General features: G+C 39.1%; 1 protein-coding gene across 1 annotated transcript in view; it reads right to left on the minus strand.

The window, feature by feature from the left end:
• METAP1D (methionyl aminopeptidase type 1D, mitochondrial) overlaps positions 1–25,052 on the minus strand; it is a 43,595-nt gene that overhangs the window by 957 nt on the left and 17,586 nt on the right. Inside the window, exons 2-8 of the mRNA XM_058809747.1 lie at positions 20,493–20,659; positions 17,823–17,972; positions 14,312–14,460; positions 13,601–13,643; positions 9,709–9,872; positions 1,252–1,349; positions 539–586 (exon numbers count right to left, since the gene is read on the minus strand). Of these exons, the coding sequence (XP_058665730.1) occupies positions 539–586; positions 1,252–1,349; positions 9,709–9,872; positions 13,601–13,643; positions 14,312–14,460; positions 17,823–17,972; positions 20,493–20,522 (682 nt within the window). The 5' untranslated portion in view covers positions 20,523–20,659. The remainder of the gene's footprint in view (positions 1–538; positions 587–1,251; positions 1,350–9,708; positions 9,873–13,600; positions 13,644–14,311; positions 14,461–17,822; positions 17,973–20,492; positions 20,660–25,052) is intronic.

Consider the following 25,052-nt stretch of genomic DNA (forward strand, 5'->3'; position numbering starts at 1 on the left):
AAAACAACAATTTTCTTATTTCCTTCTAATTGCCGTGCCATTTAGCCACACAGTGAGAACGAAGGCTTTTCCCCCAGCACTTCTCCACGACTGGAAGTGAGCACGATCAGTCTGCGGGGCGAGGCTCCGGCTGGTTACCGCAGCCGCAGTCCCCATACCCAACAGCAGCTCGGGAAGGCAGCAAATGACTAAGTGCCACCAGGCTGCTCGGCTTCGGGGACACGATCGCATCCTTCCCACCCTCCTCAAATTAAGCGTCCTGGCAGAGTCTTTGCCTTGCCAGAAATAGGAGTCAAATATTAGCAAAATTTATAATTAACATTTCCTTCTTTAAATCTTGTAATTTGAAAATTATTTAATCCAACTAGTTCCTAATGCATTTTTTAAAATGATATTTTAATCTATTTCCTAAGAGGTCAATCTCACCGACGTCCCCCTGTCTGCACGGTTATTTCTATATCCCAATAAAGAAATGTTACAGATCTGGGCTGCTTCGTGTGTGCTTTTTAACAGAAAGCCATAGCAGAGAGTTACTAACCTATTGTGAACGCCATTCCCTCTTCCATTAACAAATCACTGTCATTGGCTACAAAAGAAAAAAAAAAAAAAACAAACCGCGTTTATGCATCTTGGGTCTTTTTTTTTTTTTTTTTTTTTAAGAGAACGCAAACAAGTCCTTTGTTTAAACCCCTTTTTAGCTCGCAGGTACTGTGCACCCGAGCCCCGTTATGAGCCGGAGCACCCGCCGAAAGCGATCCCACCCCGGCCGCACGGCCGCAGTGAGACCACCCCGACGGCGGCTCCGTCCAGGCCGGGAGCTTTAACGTTTTAGCAGGGATTTTTAGCAGGGATTTCTCCTTGCCCCGTGACAAACTTTGCCGGCGTGGCTCGGGCGCGGGCGGGATGCGGAGGCGCGGGACAGGGCGGCTGCGGCCCGGAGCGGGCGGGGCAGGCGGTGCGCGGCGCTCAGCTGCCCCGGCAACTCCGCTAACCAGCGGCTCGTCCTCATAAATACCCCCGCGACCTCAGAAAATGGGGCCGGGGATGCCCTCCAGCTTCCCAGCGATTTAATCTCCCCACCGGCAATCCCCCGCCCCGCCGGACCGGCAGCGTGCGTGTGTGTGCGTGTGGGGGTGTGTGTGTGGGGCTCTGCTCGCTTTACCGCCCGCCCTCTCCCCCTCCCCGGAGCCCTCTCATCGCCCGGGCGGAGCGGGCGGGGGAAGACGGGCCCGGCGGGCGGGGGCCGCTTACCGTGGTGCCACACTTCGGGGTGCCCGTGAAAGTACGACCCGATGCCGTGGCCGACGAAGAAGGGGCAGACGTGGAAGCCACCTTGCCATGCCAGGGAGCTGCGGGGGCAAAGAGGACCTGTCAGGGTGCGTGCCCCCACCACCAGCCCCGCTAGACGGCCCCAGCCCTGCTACGCGTTGCTACTGACCCTGGGTCACCACTTTGCCACCGTTCCGAAAGACAGGCATTGAAGGGAGCATGGCTGAGCCATTGTTAGTTTTCAGAGTGAACACGCCTGCCAACAGAGCCTGGTGGTTCCCGTGCCAGCCCTCTAAGTAAAACAGCAGTGTGTTGTCTCCCTGCTCGATGGAGGGTAACCTCTTCCACAAGCACACGAGAGAACTCATTTTAAGATGGCACAGCTGAAGTTGGCAAGTTGGGCAGCCGAGGCCTCAGCAGAGTACCAAAGCACAGCCTCTGCCGAGTTCTCTGGAAGTGCAGAGTCTGTGCTGGGCTGCATACCCAGGGGACTGCACTGGGTTTCCTGCAGAAGGGGCTCCTGCTGCCAACAGGGAGAGTTAGGAGCCTTACTACTTTGCTTTCATGATACTTCAAACATTTAGTATAAAAACCTATTGAAAGTTCAGCAAATAGATGTATGCTAAATAACAATGTATTTCTAATGAATATATTGCCACAGAGGCAAAACCAAATCATAACAATTACAGTATTTCAGTTCTGCCTGAGAGATCTGGCCTGCCTTTCATGGCCTGCCTCAGGGAGAAGCATCTCTGAGAACTGCCTCCAGGACCATGGCTGAGCACTGATCCCTATCCATGGTAGGAAAGAAAATTCCTCTCCCAGTTCCCCGAAACTGGAGGACTTGAAGATACATGGCTGCTGGCCCACCCCATGTATGCAGGCTTCACTTTTCAGGGTCACCCTGTACTCAAGCAGTGGTGGACACAGTGATTTGAGGCAGCTCAGCCAAGAGGCTTGTTTCCAAACTGGAAAAATGCAGAGATTCACAAAGATCTGGAGATGGATTAGAAGTGCCAAGAAAGTTGCCCTTGTCCCTGCATGTCACCCTCATCCTATTTCTAAAATCAAACAGGAGCAAGACAGGAATACACTTAGCCTGAAGAGATTTTGCCTATAACATTAAAAGCTTCATTTGCTTCTTTTTGAATGAAGGTAGGCATTGAAGAACTTCAAGTTGTCTGTATTTATGTCTTAGGAAATGCTGTCTCACAGTCTCACTACAGGTGGAAAGCTGGAAAAGTTACAAAACTCAACTAAAGCTAAAGCTGTTGCAGAAATTAAAGCCTGTTAATCCCCATGGAGTAGCTTTTATTCAGGTGCAAAGTGGCCTCAGCTTGCTGTACTTTGTGTGCAAAGTAATCACCTTTGCACACCAGGCTCCACAGACTCTGCAGTGCTGGCTCCAGTGCCCATGGGTCATCGTCCCAGAATTTAATGCCACTCAATTGAGGGACATGCTGCTCCACCACAGTTAAACGGCAATGAGAGAGTAGAGTTGGTTAATGCTGCAGTGTTCAGACTTTGGAACATGTTTTAACAGGATTCGTTACTTTCTACCCTTTTATTGCTCTGATAAAAGGACTCATCATATTTCTTCATTAGCTCTGGAGAAGAACAGAAATTTCAGGTTTAGGTACTCCCAAACTCCAAAGAGGATTACTGATAAAGCTAGAAATTGGGCCCTAATTTGTTTGCACTCAAAAGTCCAGGCTTTATAAATAATTTATGTATACACAAACTTTATACGTCAATTATTTTGAAAAGAAATCACGAAGGATTATGCAATGGGAAGTCCTACTAGAGATGGAAAATACTTTCTCCCCTGCCTTTCTATCATGTTCCCCATATCTGGGTCAGAGACTTGGCCTGCTGGCTGTGATGCCACTGAAGGTCGAGCAAGAAGTACAGGGAATGGTGATGAGTTAGAAAGCCAGATTCCTCAGAAACATACACAAAATCCAAGATGTCCAGTGACCAAGCCTAGAGCAATGTAGATGATAATTCCCATATGAGTGAAGTGATTCTCCAAGGAGAGATGGGAGAAGTCATTCATGCAACATATGATAAGGTATTCTTTCATCTTCTTCTGCTAGTCTTTTAGCAAAATCATAAACAATCACACTAACTGTTCAGCTTTGCTGATGTCCTTACATGGTATCTTGACCAAGGACAGAGCATGGTAATTTTTTGTATTACTACTGGATTTTTTTCTTCCAGAAAAATCCATGTTCTGTAGCAAAACAGAAATAGTTTTTCTCTGTGCATGTATTCTTCTGAGCACCATGGCTACATACTTTGCAGTGAGCAGGGGAAGCTCCAGCCTCAGCATTCAGCTGCTGCCAAGGAGGGTGGCAGTAGCAGCAGGAGCTGTGTGTTGGGCACCAAGCACACAAGCACCAGGGCACACAGAAGGCAGTGTTACAACAGTATCCTGTCCTCATGCAGTCAAAGTAATGATTCATATGCATCTCAATGGTGAATTCTACCACTTTCTTGCCAAACAGCTTGAGAACAATTCTGCTAGCATCAGTACTTCAGTGGTTACTGTCTGTGATCAAAGAGGGGATCCCAGAGCTCACAGGGCTTTGACATCTACACTGACAGACACTGTGCCCCTCCTTCTTCCCTCTTGTTTACATCCAGAGCCTTGGTATTCTCTACATAAAATGTAACACGGTCAACAGACCTGCAGTAACACACAGAAAATAAGCTGCAGGTATGAAATTCAACCATTTTCAATCTGTTTTTAGTATTTGCATGCACTTCAGGCATTTCTCTCCACAACTACTAGCTTTACTTTGGAGTATTTAATAAATCCTAGTAGTGTACTCTTACATCCTTTGGGAGTTACAGTAAAACACCCAGCTTTCATAACAAAACAAAGCTGCTAATCCTAGCTACAACTTGCAAAGGTAATCCTGTAAATGTACATGTTGGCTGTAACTTTGAGACAGCTCTGAGAAGAGTGAATTGAACTATTGGTCTTGGTTAGCCTCTCCAGTCTCCAGGATTCCCAAGCTGTGGAATCTGATTAAAAAATCAAGATGCCAGAGAGCAGAGCATTTTTGCACACAATTTACCATTTCTTGCTGACAACAGCTCAACATTTTGGTCTCACTGCCCAGGTCAGGACCTGTCAGTGGTGGCCTTTCTTTGCAGCTGTCTCATGAGACAATCTTACAAGACTGCAGCTCCAGCTTCATCAGATGCTTCTTGCAGACAGGCAGAGTAAGTTTAGACAGCTGGAGGAGGCCTGACTGCAAGTGGGAAAGCAGTGAAGGCAGGAGGCAGAGGGTGGCATGGCTGAGCTGGGCTGCCTGGCATCTGCTGTGGGAAAGGATGTGCTAGTTCCCATTGGAATGGGGAACATCCCAGCAAATCATCTTCAGAGCAAATGCTGAGGCAGCAGAGGTACACCTCACAAGACAGAATCAAGAGAAAAAAAAGCTTCTTCAGAATAATCACTGTTAAAAATACCCATTGACAACATTTATTATCACACATATTGATCTTTGTTGCATATTTGGGCAGAGGTGAATTGGGCAGGATTAAAAGCATAATTATTTAGTGAGCCCAGTACTTGATTTTATGTTTTGCTGCCATGTGTTCTAGCCCAGTGGCTGAGGAGTCAAGAGAGCTGCAGTGCTGCCTTTCTTTTGCTGATGGCAAAGCCAGGCCAAGTGTCTGGCACTGGCATGGATCAGCAGTAAAGGAACATCACTGAGGGCCAAGCTATCCTCCTGAAGCCATTGTCAGAGCCTGTCATAAGGTGGTGTGCTTCAGAGAGTGGAGACAGGAGAGATAGGTGTCAGTTGCCATCTGAGCATCCTCTTCCCATGTTGCCAGACAACAGCTAATTCTCTGAAAGCAAGGATAAGTGTGGAGACATGCATTGCTGTCCTGACAGCAGCCTAACAGGGAAATTGCCACAAAGGAGGAACAGGCAGGACTGACTCTCTAGAAAGCTTTCCCTTATACTCAAGCTTCCCCTCAAAGGAACTCTTGGGTGATAAATCCCTCCTGTTAAGCTGAAAAGTAGGTTGAAAGAATTTCCTTAGGGAGCTGTCCTGTACAGATATCCTGTAGGTGCACCTAGAGAAGCATTTTCCAAATGTTGTCACTTTTTCCTCAGGGTGGGTCTGGTCTAGTATTCTTAGAACTCATTGAAGAGAAAAAAAAGTGAAACAATCCCATTTTCAGCATTGATAGCTACTGCTTCTCTGGGCTCTGTGGTAGCACAAGGGAAGAAAGAATTTGACTGATTGGAGAAGATGGCACAGACAGCTTTGCTGCCAAGGACAAGTACCCTGGTGATCTGATCCTCAGCCAGGGATCCTTCTCCCACACTGCCAGATTCTCTTACCAGGGATGAAACCTTATCCAAAACAGTCCTGCAGAGCAGCATGACATGAATGGCTGAAGTTGTTAAACAAATTTGTCTTACACTTCTTGGCAATGAAAATACATGAGAAACACTGAAACTGGTAGCAGCCCCATGATAATTGTGTTCTTAGGTAGGGATCTGATTTTATTTTTTAATTAGAAGTAATCATGTTTGTCTTAGCTATATTAGTAGCAAAACGGCCACTGAATGGCATACTTGTTGGTTTTTTTTTTAAGTACTGAAACCAGACTCATCCTAAACTTTATTTATTTATGATAAAAACCTATTTTGAATAGTACCATAGTATTTAATTTGAGAAATTACAAAATTCTACAGGGAAAATATTCAAGTAGGGTTTATTTTCTGAAATAGTAATCCTAGACTGAGGGAATGCACAAGTTCAGGGATTCCCTATAATGACAATAAATGTTGAGGTATAATTAGTAATATTTTTGAAAGCCAACAATTGTTTTTTGAAAGAAAGGTACATTTTAGTTTCAAACTGGAACACAAATTACTGTATTTTTCTTACAATAGTGCTGAACTTTTATTTGAGGTTCTCTGTTTCTGAAAGCAGACATGATGGATTGAAATAAAAGATAATTTATTGCAATGCTTACTTTCAAGTGCAGAGAGAAGCAGTGTAATTGTAATTTACAGTAGCTGTCAAGGAAAATCTATCACAGATGACATTAAAATGACTTATTTTGCCTGAGCCACTTATTGTTTAAATGTGCATAATCTGATAGAAACAGATTTTTTTAAAAATCTGCTTTATATTGTTCTAAATTAATATCAAAACATATACTTACTAGTTAAACATTTTAAGCCATCTATTAATACTTTCATCAGTACTATTTTTTTGTAGGAGTTGAAATTTAGTTTATTTAACGACATCACTTTTAAGTTCTTTAGCTCTCTACACTCATAACACTTTCATGCACTGAGACTCACTGTCTAAAAAGCAGATTTCGAACTAGATACATTTTTGTCTGAAAATGTCAGAAACAGTAGAAGAAAATGGACCATAGGGACCAACTCCATTTACACTGGAACTGACCAATAGTTTTGATATGCCTTCCAGTAGAAAGAGGTTAGCAATGACCCAAATTTTTCTAAGCAAAGTAATTCACGAATCCATGCAATCTTTTATTTGCAACTTGTAGCCGATGGAAGAATGAGCTGCTATCAAGGAAATACTCAGTGTCAGCTATTGAGCTTCCATGACAAAGACTATGCCAGAATATTGACTGCAAACTTACTCTGAGATATAATTATTCTGAAACCTACTGTAGAAAGGAAATATTCTCATTATTTGTGCAGAAGACGCATTCTGGATATGACTGGAGCACCTTTACAGAAAAACTGATGAAAGAAATCTAGACACATTTCCATTCTGATGGACCTAAATGTTTTCAGCTTCTAGGTTAGGTGCTTGTTCTCAGGCATTTATAATATCTAATTCTTGTGAAACTTTATATATATATATATATATATATATATATATATATATATATATATATATATATATATAAGCTTTCAGCAAAGGGAGTGTTAAAGCAGTTCTAAACAAATCAGCGCATTTAAATCACCAACACGATAAAATCTTGAGAAATAAAGTTAATGACCTGCTATTTCATATGCAGTTTTGAATAGCTACTAGCTTCAATTAATCTGCCTTGCAAAGGGGACACTGACTATATATTTACATTTTGCAAGGAAACTGACCTCTGCAACAACACAGCAAAAATCCAATGTCACATTCAACTCTTATTTTTCTTCTTCTTCCTTTTTTTTTTTTTTTTAAAAACAGCTAGAATTAATGTAGTGAATCCGTAATGAAATGCATTATCCTGCATGGAGATTTATCAGATTTTCCAACTGAATGCCATGCTTTGCTAGCACTAGCTGGAGTTCACCTGCGTGTTGGTGTGGCGTGTGGCTCTTTTTTGTAAAGAGTTAAGTTGAACACAAAAAAAGGGAACAAAGGTCAGCACCCAGCCGCCACTTGAATGTGAGATTTTTCTTTTTATTCCCCTTGATGTATACTAGGCTCTGTGTTATTAGTCTTAATGATGGAAAATTGTAGTGTTGATACAAATCTTTTTTTCAAAGTAGTAGGCGGGAGCTCCATTTGTTAGTAAGTTTTTTTGTGACTAAAAGCCATGGACAGTACATTTATGTAGCAGTAAAAGGCCTAGATGCTCTTTCCATAGCAGAGCTAATTATTCCTACTGTGACCTTACTGATCTACCCTGTTCCTAGTACATCTCATCTGCACGCCTGTTCCTCTGTGTAGATGGTGTCAGAGAATATGAAAAACCCTATAATGAAACCATTTTCATGATGGAGAAAGGCTACTGGAGTTGCACTTGCTACAAAGAGGCTCAATTATATGAGTAATTGTGATAATTTTCTACATTCATAGCCTTCAATGGGGAAAAAAGAATGAGAGCCACAAAAGAAAATTACTTTAACAAGAAAGTACAGAGAGTAAAAATGGAAGAAGAGACAAAAAAGGGGGAAAAAATAACCAGAAAAAAAAGTTTAAAAAATAGATCTGGAGGGAGGAATAGCAAGACAGGGAGAACAACAGAAATGCTCAAAAAGCCTATGTGCAGCTGTGTTGCACAATTAAATTGAATTTTTTTTCTGCAGTTGATGAATGTGACTACTGCAAATGTGCCTCTGTAGTTAGCTATCATTTGTTGTTCCGTGACAGGAAAAGGATAATTACCTCTCAGAGAGAATCAAAGGCTGACATGCCCTTTAGACACAGCCATGAATGCAGAGCTCGATAGAATGCTTGAATAAGAATCCAGTGTTCTGTGCCCCCTTCTACTTAAGAATAAATTTTGTTAAAATGCAAGAGCACCACCAGTAAATTTGTTGAACCCTAGGTGTTCAAAAATATGAGGTGCATCTATCGACTCATCCCATTTGCAAAAATAAAACTACATTTTGAATTCACTTCTATTATATTCATGGACAGTAAGATAGTGAGATATGCATTAAATTTCTTTTCCCAGTAGGGGTCTGATTCAACATTTCCTATGAAAGAACAGAAAGACACTATCCTTTTTCTCCAGGCTAGTTAGCCTATAATTTAAAACTGTCAAAAACACAATTTTATACAAAGTCTTCAATAAAAGCTTCTCAGATATAACCCAAAGAGGTTTTACTAAAGTTTGATTCAGACTCTGTTACAATATTTTTAAAGCTATAAATACATCTAACTGATATTTTGCCGTTCTCTTTTTTTCTTAAAGTATTTGAAGATTTACAAAGGGAAAAAAAGGCAGCATCCTTTCAAGGTGACTAAGCCTTGCAGCTTTTAAGTAATCAGAATGAATTCAATAGCTTGTTGGGACCATTAGTAGTCCAAAGAAGTATTGCTTAATGAAATGTATATGATATATGTCTATTTCTTTCTTTTGGCAAACATTTTAAAAAAATCCATAGGTACCTTCAAAAAACGAAGACGCATTTTTATTTAAAGCCATCAGCAGAAGAGTCATGACTGCATTTATGTGAAGGCTAGAAGAGATGCAAAATAGGGAAAAATCTCTGAATGTCAGCCCTTTTTTCCCTGTGACGTTAGCAGGCACTGCTCTTTGTAAGATCAGAAGCTCTCGAGTTAAATATTTTCGTAGTTTTTAAACAAAGAGCTTATTTATGTTGACTAATTCCTTTGTAACAGTCAATGAAAACAATGATTTCTAACTGTCTTACACCGTTAGACAGATGTGGTGTGGTCATACAAAAATAAAAAATAAACAAAAGCCCACAGCAAATTACATCTGTTAATTTAAATTTACTTTATTAATATCTTTTTCTTTTTCTACAGTTATCTTTGCTGACCCTAGTGTAATTCACTTAAAAAAAACACCTCTTATCCAAGGAACAACATTATAGCTTGGCAGTTCACATACTGATATCAGACTGAAATGATGGTTTTGAATCATAAAACATGTCATCAGCTTTATACCAAACCACCAATAACCTTTGTCCCATTTGCCAGCCCTCCTTTTACTTGTCAATATAAGGCTTACCTGATTGTGTTTCCAATTACAGAGAAGGGAGCCCCTGGTCTGCAAGCTGCAATTGCTTCATCTCTACATTTCCTGGCAACCTCCACTAACTTTTTACCAGATTTATCCACATTGCCCACCAAAAAGGTTTCAGAAGTGTCACCATGGTAGCCATTGTAATACACCTAAACATATACAGAAATGCAAAGACATTTTCGCATTTTGCATCCAGAAACAAAACGTGGTCTTAATTAAATCCATTCTTTCTAGCAACAAGCTATAAATTGCAACAGATAGACAGGTAAGTCATATTTGCAAGACTGGAAAAGCAAAACATTGCAAAGAAAAAAAAAAGCTTGAAAGACTGCAAGGTGCCTAAGGGTTGCCATTGCTGCCAATTAAAAATTCAAGAATAGCAGAAGCTGTGCATCAGTGCCCAGCAGTGCACCAGGCAGTGACGCTGCTCAGCCACAGACCATGAGGATAACTGGGAGAAGATGGGTGGGGGCCGTCGATGGGCTGAGGGGGCCTTGGGGGCTCTTGGACCCCACCCATGGTGGCCCCTTGCCCTGCAGCCAGGGCCCTGCTTGCACCCTGAGGGGCAGGGCCTGAGCCCCAGCACTGGGGGAACCTGCTGGTGGCGGCCAGGGAGGTGGGTGTCTGCAGGGAGCAGCCCCCCTTGGAGCTCTGAGTGAGAGCCATGCCCTGCTACCAACAGCCAGAGTGACCCCCAGGACCAAATCTACTGTCAGCTGTTGCATGTTTTCTTTAACCTAATTTTTAAGCTACAATGTGGCATTAACATTGAATTTTACTTCTGATTTCCAGAGGTGAATTTTGAGAGAATAAATGTACTGCCATGGCACTGAAAAATTTCATGTTCTGAAAATGGAACATGCTGTTGAATTAATTACAAATTGTTTTTTTTTCTTTTCCTTTGAAATGTCATAGGTTTTAAATGTTAGCCCTCCTGAAATTCTCTGTTGAGCACAAGAAATCCTGGCTATGCACTATGGAGCTCTGCAACACACCATTAAAATGGGGTTTGCAGCTCTGCACATGGCAGGCAGGCCCGTAATTCTAAGACCAAGCCATATTTCCCTACAAAAAGACAAATTATAATGGTGCACAGTTTTGATCTTCTAAAACATTTTTTCTCCCCCAAACAGTGGGCAACTATCCTTCTACAACTAATTACTCACCGAGCTCGAACCACTGAACTTTTGCCACTGGCAAGCTATTTGTGAAAGACAGACTCACATTCTTTTTGGTTGATTCCAAAGTAAAAAAAACCCCATAGCCCCAAAAACCCCACAATACAGACAGTTTATCTCAAGGCCAGGTTTGTCTTCAAGCTGAGATATAAAGAAAATGCAGGCCATTAGGAAATAAGGGTATTTTAAAGAAAGGTGAGTGCCAGCAAGGGCCCAACTGTGTTGCTACTGCTCTGGCAAAAAGCAGCTGCAATCCTCCTCTCTACACCTTCCTCAGCCAGTTCAGACTACCATAAAATAATTTTTATTTTTTATTTAATACCTATTGGGCAGGTTTTAAAGTAGATAGTTCATATTTAGACTAAACTAGTTTGTTTTTAGCTCTGGAAGGAAAACACACAAACAGCCAAGATTAAGCATCATCATCCTGGAAAAGCAAACACAGATTTAAAACACGGGAGAATTTAAAAAAAAAACAAACCCACAAACAACAACAAAAAAACCCAACAACAAACCAAATAATAATATTTACTGCAGACCATCAGCTGCAATTACATATTTCTGATGTTAATAAACTACAACCACAGCAAATGTAATATACTATTTCCTTAAATTCAGTGAAAGAACCAAGTTGTAAGGTAACAATAGCCTGAAAATTGCACTATGCTGAGGATCCAGCAACGGATAACACTATTGTCTCTATACTAAAACACATTTTCAAGTCCATGTTTCAAGCCTATAAAATTTGTGTTTCATCTATGAAATGCTACCATCTTAATTGTGCTAAAATTGATTTTTTTGTTCAGATAATCTGTACACATTGCTAGGTATTTAAACTTAACAACCTGAGTATTATTTAATTACTTTATAGAACCTGTACACAATTATAAACAATTTGTTGTGCAATATTTACTTTGATTTTTATTCTGTCCAGCAGTGAAATGTCCCAGTTTTGCACATTAAAAATAAGCTAAAAGATCAGTTAATAATGCTGAAAAGTGGTATTTTTTCCTCAGCTGTTTTGGACTAAGCAATTATCACACATAGCACAGTTTAGTTTTAAATGATTAAAAAAAAATTCTTACAAAGACAGTCAGCAATTCCCATCCTTGCAGGAATCTTTATATTCACAGAAATGTCAAGATTTATTTTCTGAGATTAAATTAAAAACAAATAAATATATGTGTGCAAAAAGGCCAGTAACATTTAGTCAGACATTTGTAAAGCAGAGTGGACAAGACATACACACTATTTTAATATAAAAATTATTTCATTTAGTTTATCATGGAAAGTATCTGTGATATGACTCTATACTTCTTTTACATCTAAGGTATCATTATTATCCTGACAGACTGAACAAAAAGTAAAATGAACCTTAAGGAGGTACAAAGAAATATGATTTAAATCCTTAGTTGTTGCAAACTGGTTTAGTATAATAAACTGAGCAAAGTGACACCAGTTCATAAAAGTTAAAATGAAGGCAAAAAATAAAGTTTTAAAATGCTAGATTGTACTGTGTAAACCTGATAGTCCGAATTCTACAATTAGAAAGTACAGAGATGGGAAAGAATTTAAAAAGATCAAAACCCCAAGCCAAACCAAATCCAGTTCTGGATCACATATGAGTATAGAATGGGAAAAAGGTCGTTGACCCTTATTTTAATAGAAAAAATATTTTAGAAATCTTGAATCTCATGCTCAGAGGTAGGTCTGCTGAAGATTTCTTCACTCTGCCAGTATGAACATGGTATCAGGTTACCAATAGGTTCTTTAATGATTTAAAAACCTTGTTTTTATGATATTCTACTTCCTTGTATGTGACATATTATTGCAAAATAATGGAGTGATTAAAAAAATCTGTGTCCATACTAGAAATAAACAGCACTTCAGAAAAATAAAAACATGCACAGTAAAAAGAAAAAAAACTCCTGCAAGACACAAATTTTTTTTTTTTAAATGAAATGAGAATTAGGTTTCCAGGTCCTGTGCTTTCTTGCTCCTAGGAAAACCCAGCCTGTGTTTATTTAAATAGCTATAATTGATGATTCCCTGGAAATATTAAGTCACAGTTATATCACACTATTTCTGTTTCTGCTCAAAAGGTTCAGGGCTTCCATAGAGAAATGGAACACAACACTACCTTCGGGGATTTTAATAAATGTAGGGAACACTGCTAGCAAAAGAGTTGCTGTCCAAATAGACTGACATACCCAGGCCAATGCAGCCTCTAATGACAGAGTAAGATAATGTCAGGCCCCACTCAAAATCAGCAGGAAGAGGAAGATCAATCTTGGCAGAGTGAAGGAAAAATGCTGGCTTTCTTCATGTTAGCTCATCTCATACATATCTATCTTCAGCTGCTGCCCAGTACTGTGGTGCTCTGCATTAACTACACAGTGGATCAATAACAATTACACCTTCTCAAAAACATGACACATAGCAGGATTGGGTTGACATTTCACTTAGGCCAACATTGATCTCAGTGCATCTGATTCCAGTCCTAAATTCAAGTCAGGCCTGAGTCTCGCTGGAATAAACACACAGTTAAAAACAAAAAAGGAAACCAGCTGCTTGTGCCTTGGCTCAGAAGTAAACAGCACATCCATCTGTGCATCCCCCATCTCCAATCCACTATTCTTCCTGTTGCTACTAGTGATTCTAAAGTTGATCAAAGACTATTTTTTATATGAATTACTCACCGTGACATCAATGTTGATAATATCTCCATCCTGAAGAGGTCGACTGAAACATAAACAGAAAAAAAAATAATGGTGACAGACAGTTCCCAACAAAGGGAATATAAGAATAAACACCTAATGACACATACATAAAAAATCAAGGGGTAGATAGTTTGTGATGGAGGAAGGCAGAAGCAAACAGAATAACCATTTTTAATGTTCAGCTCCGACTATTTAGAGAACAAGTGTAGCTGAATATAAAATAATGAGAAACAACTACCAGAAAAACATATAAACACCGGAAAAATCTACCATTATATTTATTCTTTTTCTCTCACTAGGGTTCATATTTTACTTTGTGAGTAGCTGAATGTATTGAGAATATAAAAAAATCCCACATAAATTCAAATATATTTATTCCTTAGCCTATACTTAATTTGCCGGATGAACAAAAAATCAGACCATTTTTTTCCCCTCACAAACACAAAACTCAAAATGCAATACGCTATTTTTCTTTAAGTGTCTGGAAAACCAGGATAATATATTTTTTTCCTATTTCACATATATTTCTGTAACAGCTATCAGCATCACAGGCTAACATGCTCTGCATCTACAACGCATTTAAGAACGACATTTAGTTAACTGAAGTATACTCAATATTAAATACAATTTATTAATTACAGTATAACATTTTAATTTCCACTTGTAAAATGTACATTATTGAGGAAATACCTGTCAGGAATACCATGACATACCACGTTGTTTACAGAGGTACAAACAGATTTTGGAAAACCTCCATAGCCCAGAGGTGATGGATAGGCATTCCGTCTGATTATTTCATGATGAACAATGGAATCTATTTCTTCAGTTGTCATGCCAACCTAAAATATCAAACATAACATCCTGTTAAAAAAGCAAAGAGAGTTTCTCATATTTACTGAATGTGATTGCAGCCAAGCTTCAATGAAATATTGGGTGTTTCAAATATGCTGCTTTGATACAAGACTATACTGTCTGATACACTTTATTGATATACGGACTTTTTTTTCTGAAAAACCTTCCGAAAAAGAGATTTTAAATAAAGCATGCAGTAGAAATAAGCACTCAAAGGTTCCTAGAAAACCTAAAATCCTGTCTACTTCTTTTCTGTTCTTTTTTCCATATCTACTTTCTCAAAGACACCAATTTCCCATGTCATTGTTTCCGTAGCTGCTATAGAAATGTCTTGTTTCAACGCTCTCAGTCCCTTAAAACACAACATTACTTTCCTCTTTTATTTGTAAAAGAAAGGATATTAAGTCTTGTAATTGCCCAGTACATTCATCATAATGTATTTAAGCATTTTTAGGAAATTGTTTTCCAGGTATTCCTAAATTTTATAAAACATTGAAATATTTAGATGCAAATTTTAAGGATATTTTACTTAAAGTTGTAATAGCCTGGATGATCATAATGAATCTACAAGTACTGACCATCATTTTTAGAAATTTTCATTTTTATGCTTGATGTTTTCTAGATTCATATTTTCTGCATGATTTTACATATTAAAAAACCCCTCTCATGAATCAGTCAGCCATTTTCTGGGTATCCATGGAGTGCAAAGTGCACATGCTTAAAATAATATTACTCTTGCTTTTCTTTTGGATCAGCTCTGTCTCTGGAATGGTTTGAGCTGAAATTTGGTAGGGAACCCTCTCTAATTGAGAAGTACTTTTGAGGGTTCCTCTGTAAATTGATTTTGCTTTGAATGAGCTCTGAGCCTTTGAAAAGCATACTTTGTACAGATACAAGTATCATTCTTAGCACACTGAAGGAAATGTCTCAGTGGCTGTGATTTGGAAGGAACACGTGGAATACAGGTAGGCTGTGGTGCAGGAGACAGTTACATATTGAAATTCTGTGTGGCCATGCACAGCCAACACAGAAGAGTGCACTTGTGTGCTGTGCTGAGGATAAAATCAGCTCTGTTTACTCAGCTGAATTTTGCTCAGCACAGAAACATTGTTGGGCAGGTGAGGAGCAATGAACGTGGGTTCAAGACCAGGATTTGGGATTAGTGCACATGCTCCCTGTTTTGCAGACACAGCCTTGGCAGGCTCTCTGGATTGGATAGGGCATCTGTTGGTTCTGGATAAATACAGATTTGTTGTTTCTGCCTCTGCTCAAACATCGTCATCTTTAGCCCACAGACAAACTGAACTGCTATGTACCTGACTGGCTGCTGTCAACTGCTTCTCTGCTCAAGCAATTTGATGTGATTTTTGGATACTCAGCAGACAGGTCACTGGTCTCTGCATGGCTTACACTGTGAAAAGTTCTTCTTTTAACAGTATGTGCTTTACTTTTAAAGATACTTTTGCTAGCTGGGCAAGTCAGGGGTGGCACCTGCTGTGCCCCTAATCCCTTACTCGGAACAGGGCAGTTCAATGGTATAGAATATTTTCATGTCATAGAATCTGTGGTTTTATTCCCAAATCTGTAACTCAAACTCAGGAAAGCTATCATATATAATACTGTATCATAATTTGAAATCCCACAGGTGGTCATGGCAACATCAAAACCATGTTCAAACTCTATCTCTCTGTATCCATGGATTATAATGCACCTTTGTTATATTGGGGGATCTTAACTGCCACCAGCTAAAGAACAGGCAAGAGCCAGTTTGGAGGACTGTGAACAAGGTGGGTTCAGCAAGATAGCAGGAACAAGTGGAGGAATGGGACTCCAAGTAAAACAGGAATGTAGAGTTTAGCTTATGAGACTAGGCTAAAAGAGCTTGGTTTGTTCTGGTGCACTATTCTGGTGCTCTATTCTTGCATGAAGGGGAAGATTCACAGAAAGGCAGGAAGCTGTTTAAATTAAAGAGCAGTGTTGGCACAAGAACAGATGGGCATAAACTGACCACAGGCAGCAACAGGCTGGAAAGCAGAAGATGCTCACTGTCAATAAGGGAGGGTTTTGGAGCATCCTCCCAGTCAGTGGAGTCTTGAACAAACACTTAATTGTGTAAAACAGAGCTCACCACCAGTCTGTGACTGACCTGAGCCATGGTTTTAGCACTGCAACTCCAAATATCAGCTCTCCCTTGTACACAGGTCCTGGTTGTGTAATTATTACCTTATACACCTTTTGGCTCCAAAGCATTCATTATGCATGAGTAGTATTTTGCTATTATATATGATTTAGCTCATATTATGAACTGCATCATAAACTACACCAGACTGCATACATGTGTATTCACACATGAATACAACAAAAGAGTATTTGTGGAAAAACTGCTCTCATTCAAAACCCACACTGCACCCTGATCCTTTGGAAACATGCATATGCCTTTAACTTTAAATGAGTACATTTTATTGTGCCGGAAAACAATTGAACATTAAAAAGTTAAACATGCACAAGGCTATGCAAGATTAAAGCTTCAGGCAATTTTGTTATTTGCTATTCCAGCTCCAGAACTATACCTTTGTGAAAGAGTGATGATAGCCGAAAGAAAAATCCCCTTTTAAGTCAATGGCATTGACCTACAGTCCCCATCTATCTCTGCATCTCATAGCTACTCAACCCATTTCACCTTATCCAATATGCTATTACATGAAATACCAAGGCAAGGCTAAAAAAGCATTTCTTCATCTGCAAAACCTGGTAGTAGACTCCTCCCTCTACATTTCTTCTTGGGAGGTATCCTAAAAAGCATACTGTAGGAACATTTCTGGAAATCATGAGGCTTTACTATCAATGCACTCTGGAAAATTGTGTAGAATTTGGCAGCTGTTTTTCCTGTGGCAGCTCTATGAGGGGCACTGGAGCCACAGGACAGTGAGGGCTGAAGGATGGATGGGAATGGAGAAGGCAGACCAAGTGTGAGCTTGTACACATGCAGAGCTGGAAAACATGACATATGAGGTAGATGGGCCATGAAATGAAAGGAAAAAAATGTAGCATGTGCCTTAGGAGAAACTCACATGATTTGACACAATCTGAAGAGAGGGAGATGACAAACACAGAGATATTACACCTGAGCCACTAACTATGCACTACATAGGACCAAAGTACAGAAATAATTCAACAGGCATATCATGAACTGAATCAAAGGTTAATAAATCCTTATTTTTTCAGAATCAAACTTAAAGTTGGATGCACATAATAGGAAAATTAAAAGAACAAAAAAGTAGGAACAAAACCCAAATAAGTGAAAGCATAAAAAACACCCAAGCTGTTCTGGGACCTCTGTAATTGTTACCTTTAAGCCCTTTCCAGCCAGAAGCAGGACATGACGGGCCAACTGACAGGCTTGACGAAGCCCTTGAATCTGATCTTCATTCTTAATTTCTATGTCGTCTCCCCAGTCTGGTACAACGCCTGTCGTCACATAGTCTGGCTTCTTTATGTGCTTGGAGAAAAAGGATTGAAAATGAAGATCAGAAAACTGAGCATGACAATGGGATCATTTTCTCAGATATTGCCTCCTGCTTCATGGCAGCTTGCCCTTTCTGTCGTGGTATCGACCTTCCTAAGCCATCAGGGCAAACCCTCAAGGCTGCCTCAGTATTTCTTCCACTGCCCTTTTGAACTTAACATTGCCTGTTACTACTGACTTACACAGTCTGTTAGCCTTCCAGTGCTGAAACCCCAGATACTGCAGCTGACTTCCAGCACAGACAGTCTCAAGTTAAGAAACTGGGAGAAAGACTTTAAAACTCTTCATTTTCTTTTGCAAAGAGGGGCATTTCTACAAAAGGCATCTAAACACTGGAAGTGATGGGACAAACATACAGAATTACTCTCAAAATTAAACCTGATCAAATCCTGCGTTTCTCATTCAAACAAAACACCTATTGAACAATCCATGAGATTGCTTTTTGACTAAGAACCTTAGGATTTAAATGATTTTAATTTAGAGGCTTTTACACATTAATCTAGTTCATATGCTGTGTCTAAATTTGTCCATCTACAACATTATACAAAGGTATCCCAATTTGCTGCCAAAGAAAATGTAGCAAGCCTCATTTTTTCCACACAAGAACTTCTCAGCCCTTGTAAGAGGTGAATTTTTTTTTAATTCACATCAATTTAACAATGTTTATAAACATGAAAGCTAATAAGAACAGTAATGTCTTGCACAGAGTTGGAAATGCACTTTCTGTCAGAGGGTCCTGGGCTGTTTCACTGGCTGTGGAAGAATCCCTTTGCCCATGACAGCCAGACTGATTTTCTGCCATGCTGGCCTCAGGGTGAGTTTTGCACTGACTTCACAAAGTACACAGTCAAGCTGGCAGGCAGAAAACAAAGTAGGCATTTTGGCTACAAAACAACCATACAACAACAGGGTGTAGGAGTAACAAAGAGTGGGGCAACTGATGAACTCTATTGGGACTTGAAATAGGAAGGCTACTGTTACTGTTACAGGTATTTTATGTCCAATCTGATAAAAATGATGAAATTATCTTCAACAAACTTATGTCAACAGAATTTCAGATCCCATTTCTTTAAAACGAATGCCATAACAACTGTAACAACCTCCTATTGCAGTAGTTTGGGCCTTAGTCCAAAAAAAGCCAACCAAAACAATGCCATTTGTTAGATTAGCAACTCCACACACAGCATCACCCCTGCTGTCCCCTTGGAGGGCACTCACCTATTAACTGAGACATGATCCTACTGACCTCTAAGAACTGTGAAGGGAGAAGCCCAAAGCAGAGTACATACAAATGCCCATGTGGACAGTTTCACACCAACATCTTAAAAAACACTGTTATTTCAAAAAAACACTGTTATTTCAATGTGATTTTGCCATGCTCTGAATAAAAGTAAAAACTTTGCCCTCAACTTTTCAGAGTTCATAAATGTGGACTGATTTTTAGATGTCTGAGAACTCTGAACTGGGAAAACAACTTTTCATTATGACAATGTATTTCTTCCTCTTTACCCTAAAAGAAGCATCTAAATACAGAAAATAAAGTTTTAAATTTCTATGATTTTAAGCTTTTGAAAATAAATAGAGCATGTAACCCTATGTTCTCCCTGCACACAGAGCTTCCACAGTCTCTTAGGGCTAAGAGCCCTACTTCCATCATTCTTATCTCTTTTTCTATCTAACAACTTTTTAGTATATCTAGCTCATGGAAATGTCCTACATTTGGCATAAGAAGTCTATATTAAAATACAGAACAGAATTGTATAAAGTACTAATGCACATCCTGAGAAGCACTGTTTAGAAAGGGTATTTTGGTTTCCTTTGGCAAAAGGAAAGATACTAAACAGTTAATCTGTATGCTGTAATTAAACAGGGGGAAAAAAGAAACGGAAAAAAAGGAAACAAGAAGTGGAGCACATGTTAAATTTGCATTTGCATCAAAAAGTCCCTTTTGGCTTTAAAGTAAATAAAACCAAAAATATATGTTGCAAGGAATAAGAACACTCAGACACAAAAAAGACAAGTTTAAAACATGCAGCAGGACAGCTACCAGCAGGTATTGTACATTCTTTTTCTGACATAACCAAATAATAAAACCATCAGCAAAATATAAGCATTTTACAATTAGCTTGCTAGAGATTTATACAGAAGGGGACTTAGATGATCATGAATGGTTCCTACTGACTTCTGGTAAGACAGTCTACCATTGCTTCAAACCAGAATCTGGACCCAGAATTGTTGACAGATGATTATAATACTCACATTTATTCTACTATAACTAAACAAGCCCCAGGTTTGAACTCCCCCATAACTAAATACATCACTGTGTTTAACATGGAAGACAGCTGGACATCAGCTCTCCTATTTCAAATCCCAGACCAAGCAACAGGACAGTGATCCAACCCCCAGCTGTTGGACAACAAATACACTTGATCATGACTGCAACCAAACTCTACACTGGCTGAAGAACAGATTAGGTAACAGAAATTGCAGTACCTTAGGAACTTGGTGAGCTGGAGAAACCATGGCTGGCCAAACTACGCTATAAGCAGCATTTCTTTGTCCCTGAAAGAAGAAGCATCTTTGCTGATGATTGCTTGAGTGTCTGTGCAGGTAGTTATGATTGCACAAAGAAAAGATTATATGGCAGCCAGTCACGGAACCTGTTAACAGATAAATTTAAAAATATTAACATTTTTACAAAATGGAAAGTATGCAAAAAGAAGGGCATAATGTAAAACAGAGCACAGAAGTCATGTAGTTGCTGAGGGTAATTCAAATCTTGTACCATTTAAGAAAGAGTAGAAAGAACAAGTAGAAATGGAGAAAAAAAAAACTTTCCCAAACAATACTTTGAAGCTTAATAAAATATCAAATCTGTTTTGGCTTGATGCATTAAAAAGCAGTGTGGGTAAATTCCCCACAGTTTACAGACAGGAGTGATGCTCTAACTGGCCTCTGCTTGGAGCAATTTGCACTGTCCAAGGCTTGGCAAAGGAGTTGATAAGACACAACAGCAGGAAAAGAGAAGACAAAAAAGGAAGATTTAATGTTACTTCATACAATATTTTCAGCTGTATTCTTGCAGAATTGGTCACAGATTTGAGCATAACAAAGATAATGTTGATCTTTGTCTTGTTGCTCAAGACACAAAGAATAGTTCATTTTGGTCGGGGGGCAATAGAAGAAACTTCAGGAGATATTTTTATCTTGGCCGGAAGTAATTGAAGGCATTAAAAGTGCAATTTATTTGGAGTATTTGAATCAGATTTCCATTTAATTCTCATGGGCATTTGGAAAGTTTCATAGCTCAAACTTAGTTGTTGGGCAATGACAAATTTTGCCCCCAGAAAAAAAAAAAAAAGGATAAAAGAAAAAAGAAAAAAAGGGAAAAGAAAGGGCAATTGAGGCCCAAAGGCTCTCAGAGACATCAAAACCAAAATAATCCACCACAAAAGACAATGCTAGCATCAAAACCAGGAGATTCAAAAGGATTATTGACACTGCCCAATTACATCACAATTACAGACAGTGTGTATTTCCACTACTCAAATGTTCTACAATATAAACAGAGTTTTTCTCCTGAAACACAAGTTTACCATAACAGTTGATCTGCTTCTGAAAAATGTCATTAAGTATACAAATACAAGAGCAATCTTGTGGCAAGTAATCCAGATGAACAATTATTCTTCAGTAAAAAGTTTTTGTTTAAACAGAAGCAACTAAACATTTTTATATCACAGAAATTAAGAAATTAATCTACTGCATATTTTGTAACTATGTAAAAATGTTTATTTCCAGAAGACTTTCTTTCACATCTTGCATGTTTTTTATTCTATTGTACTTCCTTCCTTTCCTTTGGATGCATTTATCATGTTCAGATGCAGAAAGTATCCTTCCACATGTGCAGTCTTTCAAAGAGAGCCCTTTTACTCCATGACATACAGAAGATTTGAGTCATGCTCAGTTTTGGAGCCCCAAACCCAGACTGAAAGAGTCTCATTGGGTTTGCATTAGAAATGTTTCCGACTGTCTCTTTGCACTGGTCAGGGTCACATTTAGATACCAATGTCTGAAAAGTTAAAGCCTAGATGTAGAAACTTACACTCAAGCCAATTTTTACTGGGTTGTTTTTGTTTGTTTGTTTGTTTTGTTGTTGGGGTTTTTTTGGTGGTGGTGATGGGTTTTTTGTTTGTATTGTTTGGGTTTTTAGCTTGATAGGTTGGTTGGTTTATTTGTTTGATTTGTTGACAAATAACAAAGTGAAGCTGAAGGGTGAGGTTCACCTCAAGCTCTCAGTATAGCCTAAATACCCAATGGAAGCTGCCTGCTTCAAAAGAGAAGAAAGTATCTCCAAGGAAGTGGAGCTGCTCAGTTAACAGAGGGCTGGATTGATGTGGCAGCCCTATTAACTGTAACTAGGATTTAAACAGCAGACTCATAATCTGCTTTCCTAGAGTCTCCTTCACAAGAAAAAAAAAAATCATTGTGCAATTAACAAAAATCACCCAAATATACAAAAAAAACCCAGAAAGGGTCACCTAAACTGCAACTGTAAGCATGTCCTAAAAGCCTAAAGCATCCTACAAACTCCCTGTCTGGTTTGTACTCATTTCTGGAATTTGGAAGCACAGAATGTGCCAAGGCAGCAACTTTTGGGCCATCAGAAAGAGCAACCACTCTGACAGTGTAAGCCAACTGCACTCTTTTACAAAGTGCAGTTGAAGTACCTTGCTTTTAGCACAGCTAAAGGTACTACAAATATATTGAAATCCCACACTCACTGATGCGGTTAGCTAAAGTCCACATGGACATCAATATGTGAACATGTATTTTAAATGCTCTCCTTGACGCCCAGAATGCTCCCCGGACACCTTGTAGAATGTATCACAATTTAACTGGGGAAGAAAAGGTGCAAGTATGTTTGTCAATTATTCCCAATAAGCTCCCCCAAATACACACTCTTAAATACATTAAACCATATTCATGGGTGCATGTCTATCCACTAGCTCACATCAGAAGGGATACCTTTTTATTCCGAATAAAATTTTTACCTCTATTCTCCCAAAGATACACTGCAAGAGTTGTCACAAAATAACAGGATAATAAGGTACTGTAGCCTGTTGTTATTCTACTAACCACTCATTATAAACCAGATGCATACAAAACTATCTACTACTTGAACAGATGAAATGAGACAAGCAAATAAGTATCACCATTCTAAAATACAATTCCTAAATTATATTACAAGAATTATAAACACAGGGCAACTAAACCTTTATTTGAAATATAAAAAAATATAAGAGAAAACATTCTTCTACAAAGTAAAAATAAAATTAAATAAAATGGCATTAAAATACAATGAAGTTACTGGTCTATAATGAAAATCTGGACTCCATCCACACACTTCCTTCCTTAAGAAGGCCTTCTAATGCCTCCACAGTGCCTTTTATTTTTCAAGCTCCGTATTCCCAGATAATTTGATATAGCAACATCATCAATCACCTGAGACAGGAACAACTGTCTGTATTCTCCAAGTCTGGCTCAGAGGTTCCCTCCTCCCCATCCCTTACACCCATCAAAGCTTTTCTCAGTGCCTTTATTTATTTCTGCAACACTGGTGCTCAAGCACATCCTTTTGTTAGCTTTCTGTGTATACTAATTACTGTAAGACAGTTCATACACATGGCATTTATGCATCTTCCAGCAGAAACTGCAGCCACAGCAGAGCTTGGTGTGTGAAGCTGGGTAGGCTGGTAACAGACCAGCACAGCCAGGACACAAAGTCAACCCCTTTAGGTGTTTATTTGTTTATCCTGTACCCCAAGAGCAAGGCCAGGTCACCCGCAGGAACAACAGAATACTGACTATGAGCTGCACTAAGAGAATGATCAGCAGCATTCCCGATTCCCATGAGCAGCTGGGGTGCAGGAGCACAGACAATCCCTGCCAACGGCTCCGTCAGTGAATCCCTCTGTGCGATCCGTGTGCTCGCCCGAGCCGCTGCATTCCTCAGCACACCTTCCAGACCTGCCTCTGCACCAACAGTGTCAATAAGCACTGTGAGCTCTTCTGAATTACCAGATGAATTTATCTTGTGTGGAAATTACATTTCTTTTCCTTTTAAATGAGTCAGTCAGAGCAGCTGAATATGGCATTCTAGAATTATGATGGGTGGGAGCATTTTTAAGTGACTGATTTTGCAGCACAGTGTGCCCTATATTTATTAGCCTTTTACTCTAGGGCTATTTTAATTGTTATCTGTTCATGCATGCTACACTATATAATGAAATGCTCTCATTTCACTCCTAGAGTGGAGAGTTTTTTATGTGTATCTCTATTAATGACCCTTAATTAAGTTGATTTTAGTAATTTAAATGTGATTTTCCTCTGGTCAAGAAGTATTTTTAACAGGAGATGTTGAGAATGAACTCTCACATAAGCCCTTTTCTAATGCTTCCTGTTTAACAGTTACAGCAATTTTTCAAGCTATGTTTCCAATGAATGAAGTGTGGAGTAGCTGGGCAAAAACCTGCTCATTTACATGAGTCATCAAATGTGATTGTTAGCAACCTTTTTTTGGTATTTATTAATGAAAGATTTCAATTTTCCAAGCAATTAACAAAAATATTACCAATGGATAAACTTCATGACAGTTCTGAGCTACAATAAATACAAGGGTGCCTCTTAAAAAAGACAAGAAATAAATTAACATATTTTTAAATAATTTAGTCACAGTATCAACAGAAGCAGAGTACCAAAATTATTTAAGATTAAAAGAATTAACATTCAAAACTATTTAGGAAATAAAATCAACTTGCTCTTGATAAAGTTAACAACATCAAAAGCATTGTTCTGACAACTCTTCTCAAATTATGTGATTTAATCTTTCTTTTTAAACTGAAAAAAAGAATGACTGTAGAGATTTTCTTAATATATATTCATTTGGAGGTAAAACACTAGAGATCTTTAATTTGGCTTGTCAGGTAATTTTAATACTCTGGCATAATTTAGGTTCTTCTTTAGCTTCTTCAAATACTCATTTTGCTGAAACTT

The sequence above is a fragment of the Ammospiza caudacuta genome, chromosome 8 (genome assembly GCF_027887145.1).
Source record: "Ammospiza caudacuta isolate bAmmCau1 chromosome 8, bAmmCau1.pri, whole genome shotgun sequence".
Classification (NCBI taxonomy): domain Eukaryota; kingdom Metazoa; phylum Chordata; class Aves; order Passeriformes; family Passerellidae; genus Ammospiza; species Ammospiza caudacuta.